We start from the raw sequence: 17,318 nt of genomic DNA on the forward strand, positions 1-17,318 counted from the left end.
AGCTGTGCTCTGCCTCCTTGCGGTGGGAGTCGTGTCCGGGCACCGAGGCTCCGTCCTCCCTCCTGGGAGAAATGTTTCTGCAGGCAAACACTCCTTGTCCCAGGGCCTCGCAGACATCGGCCAATTAGCAGCCTGGGCAGCTGTGCGGTGCCCTATGCCTCTGGGCTCGTGCCCCATCCCTCTGAAGCTCATGCTTCCGTCTGAGGCTTCTTTATGGAAACAACTCCAGAAGATTCTAGCTTGTGGAGGCTCTTTGAACTTCAAGCGTGTTGTCAGAGTTTTGCGGACGTGCACAGAGGCCTTCCTTGAGCAGGGTGACATCGGAAAGGCTGGAGCCGGGGTGTGACAGCTGTCCCACATCACGGGGCTGCTGGGGACATCACGACGTGAGTCTGACCAGGCTCCCTGAGTACCTGCAGCTCGAGCTCGCCGTGGGGAAGCGGACGCATCTCGACTACCAAGCAGATTCGGGACCCACCGTGCCATTTTGGGGTGTTAGCAGGCTGGGGGTGCGGACAGGCCCTTTGCAAACCAGAACTTCCTGCAGGGAATATTGATGTGTCTCATCAGACTCCTTTTCACTGTTAATACCTTATGCTGGGGTGTTTTCTTTTTTTTTTTTTTTTTTTATGAACTTTATTGTCAAATTGGTTTCTATACAACACCCAGTGCTCATCCCAGCAGGTGCCCTCCTCAATGCCCATCACCCACTTTCCCCTCTCCCCCACCCCCCATCTACCCTTAGTTTGTTCTCAGTCCTCAAAAGTCTCTTATGGTTTGCCTCCCTCCCTCTCTAACTCCCCCCCCCCTTCCCTCCCCCATGGTCTTCTGTGAAGTTTCTCAGGATCCACATAGGAGTGAAAACATATGGTATCTGTCTTTCTCTGTATGACTTCATTTAGGTCACGTGTGTGAACAGAGAGTAAGGGATTCCAGCACGTTGCCACCCTCCAGGTCACGGGTCATCTCGAATGACAGAACCGGCCACTTCGAGGGAGGCAGCCTGCTCAGGCGTGGGGCGCCGAGACGTGAGTGGGGAGTGGGCGGGGGCAGCTGGGTCACTTGCACGTGAGATTGGTGTGGGGGTGGGGTGGAGTGAGGGCTGTGTGTGTGCGTGCATGCGTGCAGGTGCACGTGTGGGCCTGGGTGGGGCTTTGCCGTCCCTCTGGATCTGGGGCAGCGCCGTGGCCGTCGTGTCCAGCTCAGTGCCTGCCTGAGTGGGCCGGCAGGCCGCCCCAGCACCCAGCACGCTGGAGACCGCGCTCTGTGGAGGCTGTCTGCGCCGTTCTGTAGACAGATTCCAATCCGGCGAGCAGCATGTGTCTTTGGATAGCTGCCCATCTGCAGGGGAAGCGGAAACGAAGAAAAGGTCAGGATGCACAGAGACTGAGTTTTAAAAAGCAAATTTGAAAACCCCACATCGGGGAGAGGAATAAAGCATTACGGAGCCTGGGAGTAAGGCTGCACTTGCTGAGAATGTTGTTCACAGCAGGGAGCGTCCAGGGTTTTCCGTCCCCTTAGATAACCCGCAGACCTGGAAACAAAGTAGGTGTCGGTGGGACGAAAAGCGGGGTGCGCCCTCTGGGCAGTGTCCCCATGTTGTAGGCCACCGGGTGTGGATCCACAACTGCCCTGCGCTTCCCGTGTGGACAGTCCTCTGATGCTGTTGGCCTTGAACCCGTGCCCCAGGATGAAGCCCCCGCTCCTCGAGGCCTCCGGGACCCCACGAGCTCCCTGAAACTCCAGCCAAGACTTTGTGGGTGTTCGTACGCTCTCCTGGGAGAGGGGCCCCAGGGCTCCAGATGCTCAGAGGGGTCTGAGAGCTGTGATCCAGTCAGGCTGAGAGGCGTTCCAGGCTTCCTGCTTGTAGTGTTGAAGAAACCGAGGCAGAGGAGGTCTTGTGATGTGGCCCGTTGAGTGGGTAAGGGTGGTGAACTTGGGTGGGAATCCAGACTTCCCACTTAGGGGCCGGTATTTCTCCATCCCTGGCCGGTCCGAGAACAGGCTAGGAGTATTTGTGAAAGGCACGGCCTTGGGACCCAGCAGGTCAGGGACTCTGCCAGACAGCGCAGGCAGCTGTGACCGGTGAGGGTTTGTTGAGCGAATTGAGAGTCTCTGGAGTCATTGGTTCCCGACCCGGGGCCTGTTGGATCAAAGCCAGAGGACGGGACGCTTCATCGGACAGCCTGTCTTCCCCCACGGGCAAGGCTCGGGAAGTGGGACGTTGTGCAGAGTTTGAGGAAGTGCTTCTAGGCTCTGCAGTGCTGGAATCCCATTTCTGGTTTCTTCGGGACTGGGTGACTCAGTCTGACACGTGAGCCCGTGGATTAACCCCCAGCCTTGCTTGTCTCCTGCCCGTTTCCTCCCCTCGGGACTGTGGGCCTCAGGCCGCTCCAACCCTGCCCGGGTGGGGTCGCCCCCCGCACATGCCTGTACCACAGATGTGAGAAACATTGTTTTGGGGTGGACGTTTTACTAGTCTAAACCAACTCATGGCATCTGAAAAGCAGCTAAACACCTTTAAAATGGACACTCACTTCCCGTGGGGTCTGCTGGTCCCAGGAGTCAGGGAGGGCCCAGTCCTAAGCTGGGTGCTCCTCCTCATCTGCCCACCTGCGCCAGCTGAGTGGTGGTCCGGGAACCTCGTGTGTCAGCCTGTGACCTGGTGTGAGCCACGTGTGGCTTCGTCACCTGAGGGAGTGCAGCGCCTTCAGGCTCCTGCTGGTGTCTGGCCTATTTCGGCTTCCATTTGTCTGTGAACATGGCTTTCGTGTACATCCGTGGTTTGAGCAGAGGCCCCCAAAAGAGTCGGTGCCCTGGGGGCCCGGCTGTCTAGAGGCAGCCAGGTGCAGAGTCAAGGGCATGAGCTCTAGAGGCCGGGTCTGGTCTGAGCCCCACCCACTCCTGGGCCGCCTGGGGCTTCAGTCCAAGTGGGCAACTCCTCAGAGCCCCTGATTCCTGATGGGAGCACACAGGTGGGTCTGAGGACCTGAGAGCGCAGAGTGGCGGATGTCCTGGGGGAGGGTGTCGGCAGCCCTTGAGAACCCAGGGAGCATCATCTTCTAGAACACTGATCTTTTTCTCCTCTGGAAAATCATCTAATAGTGTATTAATTCGTCGGTAAGGACCGAGATCAGTTCCTTCATTTGAAAGGCTAGTGACGGGAGGGAGGCAGGGAGGGACACTGTGGAGACCAGGTTGTAGGCTTACCGTCTTCATCGCTGGGCTCCCTCCCTGGGTGAGGTGGCTGGAGGCCCGTTGCCGGTCTGCTTAAAGAACGTGAACTCTACACTTTAACTTCTTGCTCCCTCTTGAACCTTCCAGCAGTAAAAAACGTGGTCCAGGCACAGAAGCTGGCTGATGTGGACTGTGAGTTGGCCGCCATGCTGTTTGTGCCCACGCAGCACAGGAGCAAAGGGCCCCAGGGCGCCGGCCGCGAGGGGGACGCCGTCCGCAGGCGCAAGCTGGAGCGGATGAGGTCCGTGCGCCTTCAGGAGTCCCGAGGAGAGCTCAGCTGCTGGGGGGCCAGCATGTTGGTGAGGGCTTCGTCCGTCCCCCGCTGCCCCTGGGGTGTCCCCGTGCAGGGTAGGGGGTGGGGGGCAAAGTCATCGTGAGCGGAAGCAGCCTTGTCCTTTGTCCCCTCTTCCCCCGCGTGGTTCTCTCTCTCCCTCCCAAATCCTACTTGTAGAATGTAGGGGAGATAGCACTTCTCGGCCATCAAGGGAGGTTTTCAAGCCAGAATTACCTGGAGAGCTTTGACAGAAGCCGATTCCTGGGCGGCACGCCTGCGAATCCCGTGTCCAGTCGGGCCGGGGGTCCTGGGAACCGGGGTTCTTCGGAAGCTCCGCGGGGGATCCTGAGGGTCCCCCAGGTTTGGGGTCAGAGCTGCGAACGGTTTCCGTGTCTTGGGCTGTGAGTGCAAATCAACTGGTCATCCCGACCAGAAAACTTCCCATTTTGGGCTAAAAATCTAAAGAAGAGCCTGGTGTAAAATCGTGCGGCCCCAAAATGACAGGAGGATGGTTGTACCTGAAGGGTTCCTGGAATCAAGAAGCCGCAGGGATCTCGAGAAAGATGTTTGAGGGTCACCATCTGCATCAAGGCAGGCAGGTGTCTGGAGAGATGTGTCTTCTCCAGGGGCAAAGCCTGCTCGGCCCTTGGTGCTCCCAGAAGGTGGGGAAGAGGGCTCCCCGCCCTCAGGCGGGGGCTGTAGGGAGAGAGGCACAAACAGCTCAGCGAGCAAGATGTAGAGTGTGGTGGGAGAGGAGAGGCCCGGAGTGAGCTGGCGGGGCCGGGCTCTGGATGGGCCTCCTCCCCTACGGCAGCTGCTGAGGGGCCTGGTGGCTCCGAGGCCCCTTGGCTCTGTCGGTAGCCACCTGGTCTCTCCAGCAGCCCTGCCCCGGAGGGCGGTGGGCCTGGCGCACTGCGCGTGCTCAGTGAGGCAGCTGCCAGAGTCGGCGCTGGTGTCGTTGTTCTTCTTATATCGGGGGCGGGGGAAGTGTCTCCTCCTATTTGACACGTTCTGGTAGAGATTCAGCAGCTCGGAGCCCTCGTTCTGAATACAGCAGTGAATTTGGAAGTAATTGGATTTCTAAGTATGAGGAAACGTTACACCAAATTCTCATGATCTTGAGAGTGACTTGGCTTGTCGGGTACGCGGCACTTTCCCTCGCATCTAGAACCATCTCCGGGAGAGAGGGTAGGAGCTCAGGGCATCCACCGTCCTCCGGGCAAGGAGCGCTGGAAGTGGAGAGGCTGTCACGGCAGAGGTGCTGAGCCCCTGGCCTGGTCCTTGGTGCCTGACGGGTTCATGCCGCCTGGTGATCTTGGGTCCCGGAGGCTGCACCTCAGGAGGCAGAGAACAGCGCTGGGTGTGGTGTTCTTCCCCGGCAGACTCGAGGGATGCTGATGGCCTGGGGGCTTCTTGGGCCAGTGGGAGAGCGTGGAGAGAGGCCAGATGCCCGTGTTCGCATCCTGGCTGTTGCTTGGGACAGTCACTGCCTCCACCTGCGGGTGGCCCCCCTTCATCTGTGTCCGGTGCCCGGGGCAGTGGCCGGCCCTGCCTTCTGGTGTCGGTCAGCCTCAGCTGCTGTGTGCTGTGTGCGAGTCCCAGGCTGCGGGAAGACCTCGGTCTGGGCGCCTTCTCCACAAATGCCCCTTCTCCGCCCCCTGAGCCTGGGGAGGAGGGCTGGCAGGCTGTCTCCTTGTGTGTGTATGTGTGTGTGTGGGGGGGTCCTCTGAGGTGGCAGTGACAAAGCCCAGCACACGCAGGTCTGTGCAGCAGTGGGGTCCCCAGGGCCCCCCGCCTGGGCTCCAGACCGGCTGTTCCGTGTTTGAGCAGGTGCCCAGCACTCTGAGCCTGGTGTTGCCAGGCGGTCCTAGGTTGCTGCTGTCAGGCCCCTGGGACCCGCCCCCGCCTCTTCCCACTCCCGCAGCCCCCGGATCATCCCTCACGGTAGCCGTCTGGCAGCAGTACCCCCATTTCACGTGGCCATCCTGTGCCAAGTGCCACGGAGGACAGCTGCCCAACCAGAGCAGGGTAACGCGCTCACCCTTGACCTGGTCACTGGGACATGCAGGGAGGGGCTCTCCTGCCTGTTGGGACCCCAGGGATCTGGTAAGTGTCCTCACCCTTTGCCTGCCTGGATCTTGAATTGAGAAGTCAGGAGTATGGCAGAGGGAGACCCAAGTGTCCCCTCTGGTACTGATGACTCTAGTGACCGTAAAGCGGATCCTGGAGACTTGGCACGGTGCTCGAGCCACGGAGTATGGAGCTAAGGCCAGACCCGAGCCGCCCGGGCAAGGCCATACGGCGGCACCTTCTCCCCGCCACCCCGCACCGCGGGCGAGGACCAGAGTGAGCACCTGATGCTGTGTCCAGGCAGGCGGGTCCCAAGAGGAAGAGGCAAGGGAGGGCAGGGCTGTGGCTGCCTGGCTCCTACTCCAGAACTTTCTATCAGAGAAGTTGCCCGTGTCAGTGGGGTGGAGGGAGGCCCGGGCCGCCTGGTAATAGCCGCCTCTGTGGTATGGATGGAAGGGCGCGGGACCGGCGAGGAGCCCTCCTCACAACCCGCAGGGTCATGCCGACTCCGCCTGTGGCCTTTCACCGTGTGGTCTGTGCTAAACCAGGCAGTGATGTCGTGGTGCCCTGCCCCGGCCTCTCCCCTCGAGCCTGCCGTGTGTTATCCACTGGGGGGCAGTTCAGATTTTGTCCCCACAACTTGGGAGTGGGTCAGAATAGTGCACTGCCTCAATTTGGTTGGAAAGCCACTCTGTGTTCTGTTTCTCGGCCTAAATTTTGTCTGGCCGTGCTGCCCCGTACTCTGTGAAGAAGAGCTAATCATCGGTGTCCATGTAGGGAAGCCTCCAGTGTGGACACAACCCCCCTCCTGTTTCTAGATCCACAGGGAGAAATGGAAGGCTCCCCTTGCCAGGGGCGGGGGGCAAAGGATGTTGGAAAGTCAATATCCAAATAATTTACACCAAATTTTGTCCTTACCTCTTGAGGTGAAGTCCACAGGCATCCAAGCGGCCCTGCCCTCTGATGCCTGGGCCTCCCTGGTGTTCAGAGGTTCTCAGCACGGGGCCTCCCCAGTGTGGGGGTCCCCTTCTAGGTCTTAGATCTTGTGGGGCAGCCTCCATGGGCCTCACTCCTTAGTAAGTCACACAAAAGATGCAGGCTGGCCTCTGGCCTCTAGAACACCCCGTTTTGGCCAAGCCCAAGGAGTCAGGGCATCGAGGGAGGAGGTGGATGAGGGACCCGTGGCTGAGCCCCACTGAGGCAGCGTGCCCACTGTCTGGACTCTGGCCCAGCTCAGGTCATTCGGGGCCCTGCTCACAGAGTAGGCTCCTGCTGCTACACTGGAGACCTGCGCAGCCAGCCTGTCCTGTCTTAGTTCGGAGGCCGTTCTTTCCTCTTTTGTTGACAACCTCTGCTTCTACTCAACTCCCCACTACGCCCAGATGCCAGCCTCGAGGCCCTGGGGGGAGTTGGCCTCATGGGCGGTTGTAGTCTCTTGGGAACACGCAGGGCAGACCCTGCCTCCCCGGGGGTTGACCTCGACAGGGCACCGAGGAGCCTGGAGTGCTGCGTAGACCCATTGTTCTCTGTCCTCTGGAGCTGGGGTGGGCCAGTCCCATCCAACCCAGGTGGCTGAGGAGGGGGGTGGTGGTGATTCCAGAAGAAATTTGGTATTTGGGGCGGGGGGGGGGGGAGGTGGCCACATAGTCCTTGAGAGGGAGAGTGAGGCCAGGACTGTGGCCCGGTTGGGCACCCGTGTCCCCGCAGGCTCAGCAGAGCGTCCGCGCACAGCACGCACGCGACCTGCAGGTCATTGCCGCCTATCGGGAGCGCACGAAGGCGGAGAGCATCACCAGCGCGCTGAGCCTGGCCATCACCACGAGGCACACCGTGCACGTCACGCTGGGCACCGCCGAGTTCTTCGAGTTCGCCCTTCGGAACCCCCACAACACGCAGCACACGGTGACCATCGAGGTGGACAGCCCTGAGCTGAGGTGCGTGTGAGCGGCGGCCCCGACGGGGTCCTCCGTCCCCGGAGCCATCCCTGAGCGGGCGGGCAGGGGACTCGCCAGGAAGCACGTTTCTGCCTCAGCAGCGCGTCTCCCCCGCCTTCTAGCATCATCTCGGACAGTCGGGAGTGGAGGTTCTTCAAAGACGCGGCCAAGCTGCACACGCCGGTGGAAGAGGACATGTTCCATCTGCGGGGCGGCCTCGCCCCACAGCTCTTCCTGCGCCCCCGGGAGACCGCCCACATCCCCTTCAAATACCAGACCTTCTCCGTGGGGCAGGTGGGGAGGCCGCCCTTGCAGGGCCGGCCGGGCTGGACAGGCATGCGGGGGAATCGCGCCAGGCTGAGTAGCGGTGGCCCGTTTCTGCCTGTCCCTCCGTGCTGCAGGCCGATTAGCCTTCGGGTGTCACCCGCTCCACCGGCCCCTGCGTGTGCGTGTCCACGGCGGGCCTCGGGAAGGGCCGGCCCGTCCCCTCTGAATGCTCTTATCCGCGTGGGCACAGAACCGCCCCCTTCCCTCAGAAGAGCGAACGGGTTGAAAGTTCCCAGCACTTTGTGTTCTCTAGTTAATGCTGTTTGCCTACGTCTTCCGTGGTGTGTGCGCTGCTGCGGGAAATGCGGGCGTGGGGGTTTCCAGTGAGGGACGTGAGTGCTACGTGTCCGTGTGATGGGGGGGTGTGAGGTGCGCGGTTCATCTGTTTTACTGACTTTTGAGGTCAGTTCTGTAGGACGGGGTCCTCACTTAAAGGGGCCTGAGGGACTCTCGGAGGCGCACAGATCCCGGTGCAGGCTCTTCGGGTGCACTTTTGGGACGAGAGGTCGTAGGGACAGTGAAGATCAGGCCTTTGGCTTCAGGCAGAGCGGGGTCGCGTGTCTGGTGGCCTGCACACTCATGGCAGCTCCTGCTTCCTCTTTGGGGTAGCGAGGCTGGTTCGTGACAGCGGCCGCCTGGATGGTTATCGTGAGAGCAAAGGACACCGTGCACGGGGGCCCCAAGGGGACAGCTGTTTCTACAGTGCCTGTCAGCCTCCGACTCCCATCCCGTGACTCACTGGTGCCAATTGGTGTCTCACAGGCCCCTGCTGAGCCGAGCTCTGAGAAGGGCACGGACCCCGGATCGCCCCAGAAGTGCAGTGCAACGCCGACCAAGCACGCCAAGGTAAGGGGGCGGGAGGCCTCTGGTCCCCGACATTCGCAGGGTCTTGCGGTGAGAGCCAGGTGTCCTCTGAGCTGACCCGGTGAGGTGTTCACGATTTCTGTTGTTACTCGGCCGCTGGGTCCCGGCCTCGGCCCTTCCCTGCCCCTGCTGCCAGGGAGGGTGGTGGTGGGGCAGGGCCCCCAGAGGTGGACTTTCGTGTCCTGACGGGGCGGTGGCAGCTTCAGCCGATACTGGCACAGCCTCCGGGTGGGCGTCTGGGGTGGAAGCGTCTCCCTCGCTGCTTGGCACCTTGCAGCTCTTGGTTTGTGTGTGCCACCCCACGGCCCTGTAAGTGCAGTTATCCCAGCATGCGGCCACCACACACGGGGGTCAGATGGGTCCCGTGACCCTTGTCCGCGGTGTTCCCGCATCCCCCAGAGTCAGTGCAGGGGGAGGGGGTCAGACGGGCCCCGTGACCCTCGTCCGCGGCGTTCCCGCGTCCCCCAGAGTCAGTGCAGGGGGCGGGGGAGGGCTACTTCTGGGGATCCTCTTGCCACCTCTAAGGGAAGCGTGTTTGCACACACAGCTGCCTGCCTTCAGAGTGTTCTCAGTGAGAGCTTGGGACGCTTGTTGTTAGGAGTTTCTGAAGCTTTTCTGGGGGAGACAAATGCCCGTTTGAAGTAGTTTGAAAGTAAAAACAGAAGCGACAAGGTTTTGCCCCATCGCTGCCGAGGACAGAGGATTCCAGTGAGTCCCAGATGAGGAGCCAGCTCCCAATGGCAGGCCTGTGTCCTCGTCTCACCGTGGTGGCAGCTGGTGCCCACGGCCCCATCACCAGTGCAAATGGCTGTATTTTACCTGGACGTGGAGGCACAGCTTTGCCTTGTTTAAGGAATACGTCAGAACTTTATTAGGGCTGTCGATGAAATCCGAGAGGCTGATACCTTTTCCTTACGTAAATTTGGAGTTTGAAAGCAAACCCCAGAAATCTTAGGAGTTCACCCACAATTGCCTCAGTCTGTGTGCCTGACACGTGAGGACGGTGCCACTGTCCCTGCCGTGCCACCAACGGTCCACTCTGTGCTCGCCTGTCTCTGGTCTGTGTGAGTCCGGGCCCACTGATCCCGTGCCCTGCCTCTGCTGTCCACCTCGGACTCATTGCCCACGCTCATTTTCAGGGTGGAAAACGGGGAGATTCAACTTTTCTCCTTCTCCCTGTGCTTGTTTGCTGTGATTCTGCCGGAAATAAGCATTTCCCACCAGCAGTGTGGTTGCCCTGAAATGTCGTTTTTTTTTTTTTTAATTAAAAAAAAATGTTTATTTTTGACAGAGAGAGAGAGAGAGCGAGAGACGGAAAGACAGCGTGAGTGGGTGAGGGGCAGAGAGAGAGGGAGATCCAGAATCTGAAGCAGGCTCCAAGCTCTGAGCTGTCAGCACAGAGCCCCACACAGGCCTCGAACCCATGAACCGTGAGATCATGACCTGAGCCGAAGTCGGACGCCCAACCGACTGAGCCCCCCAGGCGCCCTGCGCCTCAAAGATACTTTACACCGGAAAGTCAGGGTACATGTTGGACTCTTTCATTTTATTTATCAGTTTTCAAAATAATGAATTGTGCCCTAGCAACCTCCAGAGATGGCCCAGTTTTTGGAGTCTCATTGTGAACGCAGGTTTATATTTGCTGCTTCTCGGCTGTGGCCGGCCTTGGACGCTGGACCTGCCCTCCCTCCGGCACCGCCCTCCCTTTCAAAGCACCGTTAACTAGGCTAACTCCTGATGTTACCAGGTCACTGGAAGGGTAAAACCAGAATTCGAAGCCTTCAAGGAGGTAGACATGGCAGAAAGCGGCTACTCGCCCCCACTTGTGCTAGGGAACAGAGGGAAGAAGCCAGAAATCCTAAGACTCGGGGGCTCAGCGTGGGTGGTGAGCCTGAGACTTGTCTCGAGGAGGGCACCATCCTGCCGTTCAGGGTCTGCGGTATGGACAGTCGCACTCTGGATCCAAGCCCCGCTGTAGGGAGAGCTCCTGTTGGGTGAGGCTGACCGGAAGTTTCCCTTCTCCGGAGCCTGGCTGTCCTCTGTGCTTCCAGGAGCCGCCTGGGGAGCAGAGACCTGGTGTGGGGGGTGCCCAGCCGTGACAGTGGGGGGCAGAGACCTGGCGTGTAATGAGCACGGGCAGCTGGATCCATGCGTGGTGGTGTTTGGCTTGAAGTCTCAGCGTTGGGTGCAGTTCTGGCCAGAGGGTCCGGGCACAGATGATGGGCCCGTGGGAGCTGCTCTCGCAGCCGGGTGAGCACAAGTGAGACAGGGAAGGAGACCTTTCCGGTGAAGGTCCGAATAGGCACAACCACGCGCAGCTCTGCTCGAGGGGCCGAAGGTGGGGGACCAGCAAAGAAAAGCCAGGATGGCGCCCCTGGAGTCTGGAAGGGTGGCTTCTTCGGGCGGGGCTGGTGGGGCACCCAGAGCTCAGCGGTGTGGATGGCGGCGCTGTCCCCGCGGGGATGTGGGCTCTTGGTGGCCGTCCTGTTACGATTTGTGACTTGAACGTAGTTTTACACGGACAGCTTTCTATGTGTGTACATCTGAGGGATTCCACGATCAAACATGCCCGCGCGGAACGTCTGTCCCGTGTGTGGAGGGTTTGAATGGAGGCCCAGGTTCTCTGGGGAGGTGGGAAGGTTGCCTGCCTGCCCCCGTTCAGGGGCCTGGAGGGCTCGGGGAAGGAAGACACCTGTCCCTCGTCCACAGCAGTGCCTCTTTGGGATAGAAAAGTTAGGTAACTTTTTTTTTAAAAGGAAGTTTATGTTTGTGGCCATTCTGCTTTAGGTACAGCCCCCTTTCACCGCCCGGAATCAAACAGCCCGTGCTCCGCTGCCCTCTGCTAGCTTCAGGCCCCCGAACGCCTTCCCGGCGCGCATGCCTGGTGGAGGCGGATGAGGCTGACGTTGGGCCGCAAACCTTCGTCGGCGGCGCTTGAGGGGCGTGGCTGGCTGATGAGAAATGGCAGTCGCGGCAGCCCCGCGTGACCCGTGTGTCCCAGGGGCGTGCCCGCGTGCAGCCACGTGCAGCCACGTGCCGGGTGCCGCCCCTTCGGTGTGGGCGTACGTCGCCGCGGACTCTGCCCCGTTTCTGAGGCGGCCGCCCCTCCCCCGCCCCCGGGGGCGAGCGGGCCCGCGGAGACCACACCGGCGTGGCGCGTGCGTGCGGCTCCCCGGAGCCCGCGGGCCGGTCCTGACGCTGGCGCCACCCGCTCCCGCAGGTCTTGTTCCGGGGCGGCGGCGGCAAGCCCATCGCCGTGCTCTGCCTGACCGTGGAGACCCAGCCCCCCGCGGCGGACCAGGTCTTCCGCTTCTACCACCCGGAGCTCACCTTCCTGAAGAAGGCCATCCGCCTGCCCCCCTGGCACACGCTCCCAGGCAGGTCCCAGCTGTCCCCGCGGCGCGCGTCTGCCAGGCTCCCCGGACGGGAAGGGGCCTTTCCCCGAGGGGGCACGAGTGGCATCGTCGTGTTATCCCCCGATGCTCGGACTCCAACCTGTGACCCGTCCGTACATTCTGCCATTTTGAATTTTGGATTCTGGATTTTGAAACGGCCACTTTCCCGCGTGCTCTGAGATGGCGGGGCGTGTCCTTGGCCGGCTGCTGGTGCCTCCTCGGCCCCGAGGGCTGTGCGGGGAGCACGCGCGTGCCTCCCGCTCCCGACTCACTTGCTGGCTCTGGCCCGGTGCCTTCAGAGCACGACGGCGCCTTGTTCTGCCGTCTCCCCCCTGCCCACCCGTTTACTTTGGTCCCTCCCTTTGGAGAAGGCCCCGAGGCCGTGGCTCCCAGCGGAGGTGCCGGTGCCCCAGCAGGCAGGACTGGGGTAGGGTGGCGTTGCCCACCGCCCGGCGGGCATCTGTTGAGCCCCTGTGACGGGCCAGGCCGGTCTAGAAAAGATTTTTTTTTTAATGTTTATTCATTTTTGAGAGAGAGACAGAATGTGAGTGGGTTAGGGGCAGAGAGAGAGGGAGACACAGAATCCACAGCAGCCTCCAGGCTCCGAGGCATCAGCACAGAGCCCGACGCGGGGCTCGCACTCACAGAGCTGTGAGTTCATGACCTGAGCCGAAGTCAGACGCTCAACCGACCGAGCCACCCAGGCTCCCCAAGATGTTTGTTTGGATGATCCCCCTCACCAGGTGCTCCTGTGGGAAGACCTGGCGAGGAACCCCAGGTCCATGTCCGATGTAGCGACCCGAACGTCATTTGTGAGACCCAGAATGTGGTAAGTCCCGCTTAGCCCATCTCCCAGCCGGCCCTCCTCCTGTCGTCCAAGCCCCTGACCTCCTGCGGCCTCTTCATTGTGAGGTTTCCATTAAGTGGTGTCTTTCTCAGGTGCTCAAGGGCTACTTGGACATCCTTGTGGGAGCTTTATGCATGAATTCTCATCTCTTCTGCTAGTGGATCAGCTCTTTGATGATCTGAATTTAAATGAAAGAAAAAAGGCGTGAAGCAGAGTGAATAGATTGAGTGGTAATTAAGCCACTTATTAATTGCCATTGTGTAAAGAATAATGGCAATAATTGTATTATGACTGGTTAGGAAACTGGATAAAGTCTCCTGCAGAATATAATTATTGAACTCAACATGAAATCGAGAAGTTAATGATTTTCTTTTTGGCAGTAAAAAAAGCAAATTGTGACTAATACTGAAAATTAAACACCTGTTGGGGGGAAGGGAGCCTGGTTCATGCCTGTTTTCACTTCGTGTGGCTCAGGGGGCTGGGCTCGGAGTGGGCAGGCAGGCGGTGTCCTTAGGGTGTGCCCGTGTCCGGCAGGGCCCTGGGGAGCCACGGGACGTGTTCTTGAAGGTGGCTAGTGGTCGGAGCCCAGAGAGCAAAGACTTCTTTGTCCTCGTTTACACGTAAGTCCGAGAACCCGAACCCCGGAGGTCTGGAGGGGCGGGCGTGGGTGAGAAACTTCTGGCTTTGGCATTGGAAGGGCCGGCCCAGGCCTTCCTGAGCTCCCGACAGGGGTCGTTGTTGGGTCTTTGGTCACGGGAGGTGAGACTCCAGGACTGGCAGGGGCCTCGCAAAGAGCGCCCTCTGCTCAGAGAGGCACCGGCAGCCTGGGGGCACCCTCCAAGGTGCTGTCTGCGCCAGAACGGTGCCTGGTTCCAACGAGGGGAGACGGGAGGTGGCGGCCATTGTCCTTCGATGCCTGAGATGGTGATCACGTCACCTCCTGCTTCTCTCACTCGGTCGACATGACCCTTTTCCTTTACCTTTTCCTCGGAAGTCTCCCATCCCAACCCCTTGAGGACCCTTTAAAAGTGGGGCCGGCTGGGGGCTTTCGAATAGCACGTCCGGGACTGGGGCAGGGCTAACTGAGCTCAGGGCCCGTCTCGGGCTGTGTGGACAAGGGGCAGCGCTCCTGAGCCCCGCTCACGGGAAGGGTCCGTGTCCTGTGGCCCCAGGCAGCTAGGATGGGGCCCTCGAGCTCAGGCCCGCGTGGCCTCTAAGCCCACGTGCACTTCCATGGTACGCGCTTCGCCCCGGACCACCTGGCGTGGGATTGTTGATTTCTGGCAGAAGCCCGCGTCGTCATTCGTGCGGGGTGTCGTGGCGGAGAGTCCAAGTGGTGTGAAGGTGACAGCGGCCGGGCTCCGCCCTGGCCCCTTGGCCCCTGTCCTCCTGGCCACCTTGTCGGCCTCCTCCTGGCTTCCCTCTCACGCTTGGTGCTTCCGTCCCGCACAGGGATCGCTGGCTGGCGACACCTGTCCAAATATGGCGGATCCACCTCCACTCCTTACGGCGCGTGGACGCGTCCTGTGTCACGGGCCAGCGGACCCGCCTGTCCCTTGTCCTTCGGGGGACACAGGTGGTTAGGAGAGTGCGAGCTTTCACCTCACACCCCCAGGAGCTGACAGTAGGTCGCCGGTGTCCTCTGGCCTCTCCTCACCCTCACCCCACCCTGGGAATGGACGGCGTGGGGACTGGCTGCAGCCAGCCTGAGTCCCGAGAACAGGCTTGGGGCTCGGCCGTCTTCATTCAGGTTGGTAGATATGCCATCCCGGATGAGTGACCTAGAAACCCCAAAGGCCGATATTTAGGATTGGTGGAAGGTAAATGCTAAAAGCGACTCTGTGGTTAATTTAGAATCCGGGTCACGGGGGCTGTGCGGACCCCCTGCCTCTTGCCAGGGTGGAGAGAGGAGCTCGTTGAGGTCTCCCCTGCCGGGGCAGCCCTGGCGCTCAGGGGACCGTCACACACGGGGGCACTTGCCCGCATGGGTGGCGATGTGGACCGTGCCGCACCGTGACGCCGAGGGCGAGGCTGGCATTGTCCCTCGGGCCCCTGCTGACCTCGTGCAGGGCACATGGGCCCCCCCACTCCGGAACGGCTGGGGTTCCCTTGGGATTCCCTTGGGATTCCCTTCGTTCCCTGCGCCACGGGCGTCCAGGAAGCCCTGGTCTGCACAGCGCGAGGGGCCGTGTCCTGACCCGGTTCTCTTCTGCTCTCGAAGACTGACCCCAGAGGTGTGTTCGTGCTGCCCCCTCGCGGGGTGCAGGACCTGCATGTGGGCGTGACGCCCCGGAGGGCGGGGACCCGGTTCATCCACCTCAACCTGGTCGATGTGGACTACCACCAGCTGGTGGCCTCGTGGCTCGTGTGCCTCTCGTGCCGCCCTCCTCTCATTTCCAAGGTCAGTGGGGGAGGGGGCAATGTGCTGGGCCACAGGGTATGGGTGGTTTCTCACCTGTCACCTGGTCCTACGACCCGATCTCAGGCGGGGGTTGCCTTCTCCGTCGCCTGTGGCCTGGGGGTGGCGGTGGGGCTGCTCCCGTACGGTGAGCCCCCGTCTGTCATATTCGTGGACGTGCCCTAAGTTGGGCCGCACGAGCCGAGCCGGCTCGGGAAGGGTGACTGTCCTCGCCCCCCCAGGCCTTCGAGATCACGCTGGCCGCAGGGGAAGGCAAGGGCGCCAACAAGCGCATCACCTACACCAACCCCTACCCCACCCCGAGGACCTACCGCCTGCTCAGCGACCGCCCGGACCTGCTGCAGTTCAGGGAGGAGTCCTTCCAGGTGCGCAACGCCGCGCGGGGGGCGGGGGGGGGCTGTGTGGGGGCCCCTTGGACCCTGCGGTGTGAGGTGAGCCCCGCGTTTAGGAGCATTTCTATCCAGTGACGGTCTTGAGAGCCCGGGAGGCAGCAGAGCCGTTCTGCACTGGGGTGGGGGGCGCGGACACCCCTCATTGAGCTCTTCTGCCTGTGCGTCTGGGGCCCCCCTATCTGGGCAGCGTTGTGGGGGTTCTGGTGGCCAGCCTGCCCTCAGTTTATCAGCGCTTTCCTCTGTAAGTGCCCTGCAAATTGGCCTTTCCTCTGTTGTGGGTATTTCAAGGCAAGTACAGCGCTGGCAGCCTGGCGGCCAGGAGGGGGCGTTTCCTCAGTCGGGAAGCGTCCCCCGGGATGTGGGAAGAGCAGGTGTGGCCGGGGAGGCTGGGAAAGGAGTTCGGAACATCTGGTGCCTGGGGGCCCCGCACGCGCCCTGCTCCCGGGGCTGGAGCCTCAGCTTAACATCCTCCGTCAGCCTGGGGTTGCGCACGTAGAACTTGCCGGAATAGAGAGAGTAGTGGCTGGGGTGGGGCTAGGATTTGATGCTTACCTGCGTGCGTCTAGGTTGGGGGAGGAGAGACCTACACCATCGGCCTGCGGTTTGCATCTCGCCAGAGCGCCGGGGAGGAAGAGATTCTGATTTACATCAACGACCACGAAGACAAAAACGAAGAGGCCTTCTGCGTGAAGGTCACCTACCAGTGAAGTGGTGGCCGGGGGGGCCGGCACGGCCTTCCTGCCGCAGCACGGGGACAGACTCACGTGCTCTGGCCCCTCCCCCCCTCGTGCCTTGCTGGGGCCACTGGTGAGCGTGGCCGAGGGTGGAGGGGGCGCCGTGCTCCTGACCGCTCTCACTCCGGCGCCAGCCACGCGGTGAGCCCCGCGGGCGTCCTCAGCGAGGGCACGGCGCCGAGAAGCGCGGGGCTTGTGTCTCTCTGCTGTGCTCGGGAGATCGTCACTGTTTATGATGTTGATTTGCTTCTCAGCGAAGTGTATTTTATGAGTCATCTTAAATGATAAAATTATGTTTTCTTACTGGATTTTGTACAAACGTGATTTGCTATGCAATGTTTTATATTGGTATTATTTCATATCTTTTTTTAAGTTGTGGTGGAATACTAAACCTTCTCTGGTTTTCTCTGTTGACGGTTTCCTTGAGTGCTTTCTGCTGTTTTCACTGTTGTCAGAGGCTCTGGCATCATCAGGCATAAGCCTGTATTGACCTTGAGGACCACATGGCTGAGGGGCAGTGGGGTGGCCTGGGGCCTCTGGCCTCCCGGGGAGTCGGCTTGGACCCGGCCGAGGCAGGTGGGGTGCCTGACCTCTGGTTCTGGTCCCCGCCTCCCCCTCTCAAGGACCCTTATGATTACATTGGGTCCCCCCATGAAAATCCAGGGTGGCCGTTCTGTCTCAAGATCCTTTCCTTAATCCCACCCACAAAGTCCCCTTTTGCATGTCGGGTCACTTAGTCATAGCTTCTAGGGATTAGGATGGGGTCACCCTGGGCCTTTTTCTGTCCACTGGAATCCGCTTGGCCAGAACCTAGTCACGTGGCTG

At 60.7% G+C, this 17,318-nt stretch overlaps 1 protein-coding gene across 7 annotated transcripts in view; it reads left to right on the forward strand.

Moving 5' to 3' along the window:
* Positions 1-16,904, forward strand: part of NPHP4 (nephrocystin 4) — a 110,073-nt gene extending 93,169 nt beyond the window's left edge. For 5 of the 7 annotated variants that reach the window (XM_060626200.3, XM_060626201.3, XM_060626199.3 and 2 more), the window contains 12 exons: positions 903-1,028; positions 3,325-3,536; positions 7,289-7,515; positions 7,638-7,809; positions 8,605-8,688; positions 11,927-12,083; positions 12,845-12,930; positions 13,483-13,568; positions 14,401-14,572; positions 15,170-15,349; positions 15,589-15,732; positions 16,326-16,904. In XM_060626200.3, coding sequence (XP_060482183.2) covers positions 903-1,028; positions 3,325-3,536; positions 7,289-7,515; positions 7,638-7,809; positions 8,605-8,688; positions 11,927-12,083; positions 12,845-12,930; positions 13,483-13,568; positions 14,401-14,572; positions 15,170-15,349; positions 15,589-15,732; positions 16,326-16,466 — 1,787 coding nt within the window. In that variant the 3' untranslated portion in view covers positions 16,467-16,904. Of the gene's footprint in view, positions 1-902; positions 1,029-3,324; positions 3,537-7,288; positions 7,516-7,637; positions 7,810-8,604; positions 8,689-11,926; positions 12,084-12,844; positions 12,931-13,482; positions 13,569-14,400; positions 14,573-15,169; positions 15,350-15,588; positions 15,733-16,325 lie in introns of those variants that run through there. The other 2 variants (XM_060626204.3, XM_078452515.2) reach the window with 2 other exon arrangements.
* Positions 16,905-17,318: the final 414 nt, after the last annotated feature.

Source organism: Panthera onca, chromosome C1 (genome assembly GCF_046562875.1).
Source record: "Panthera onca isolate mPanOnc1 chromosome C1, mPanOnc1 haplotype 2, whole genome shotgun sequence".
NCBI classification, from domain to species: Eukaryota; Metazoa; Chordata; class Mammalia; order Carnivora; family Felidae; genus Panthera; species Panthera onca.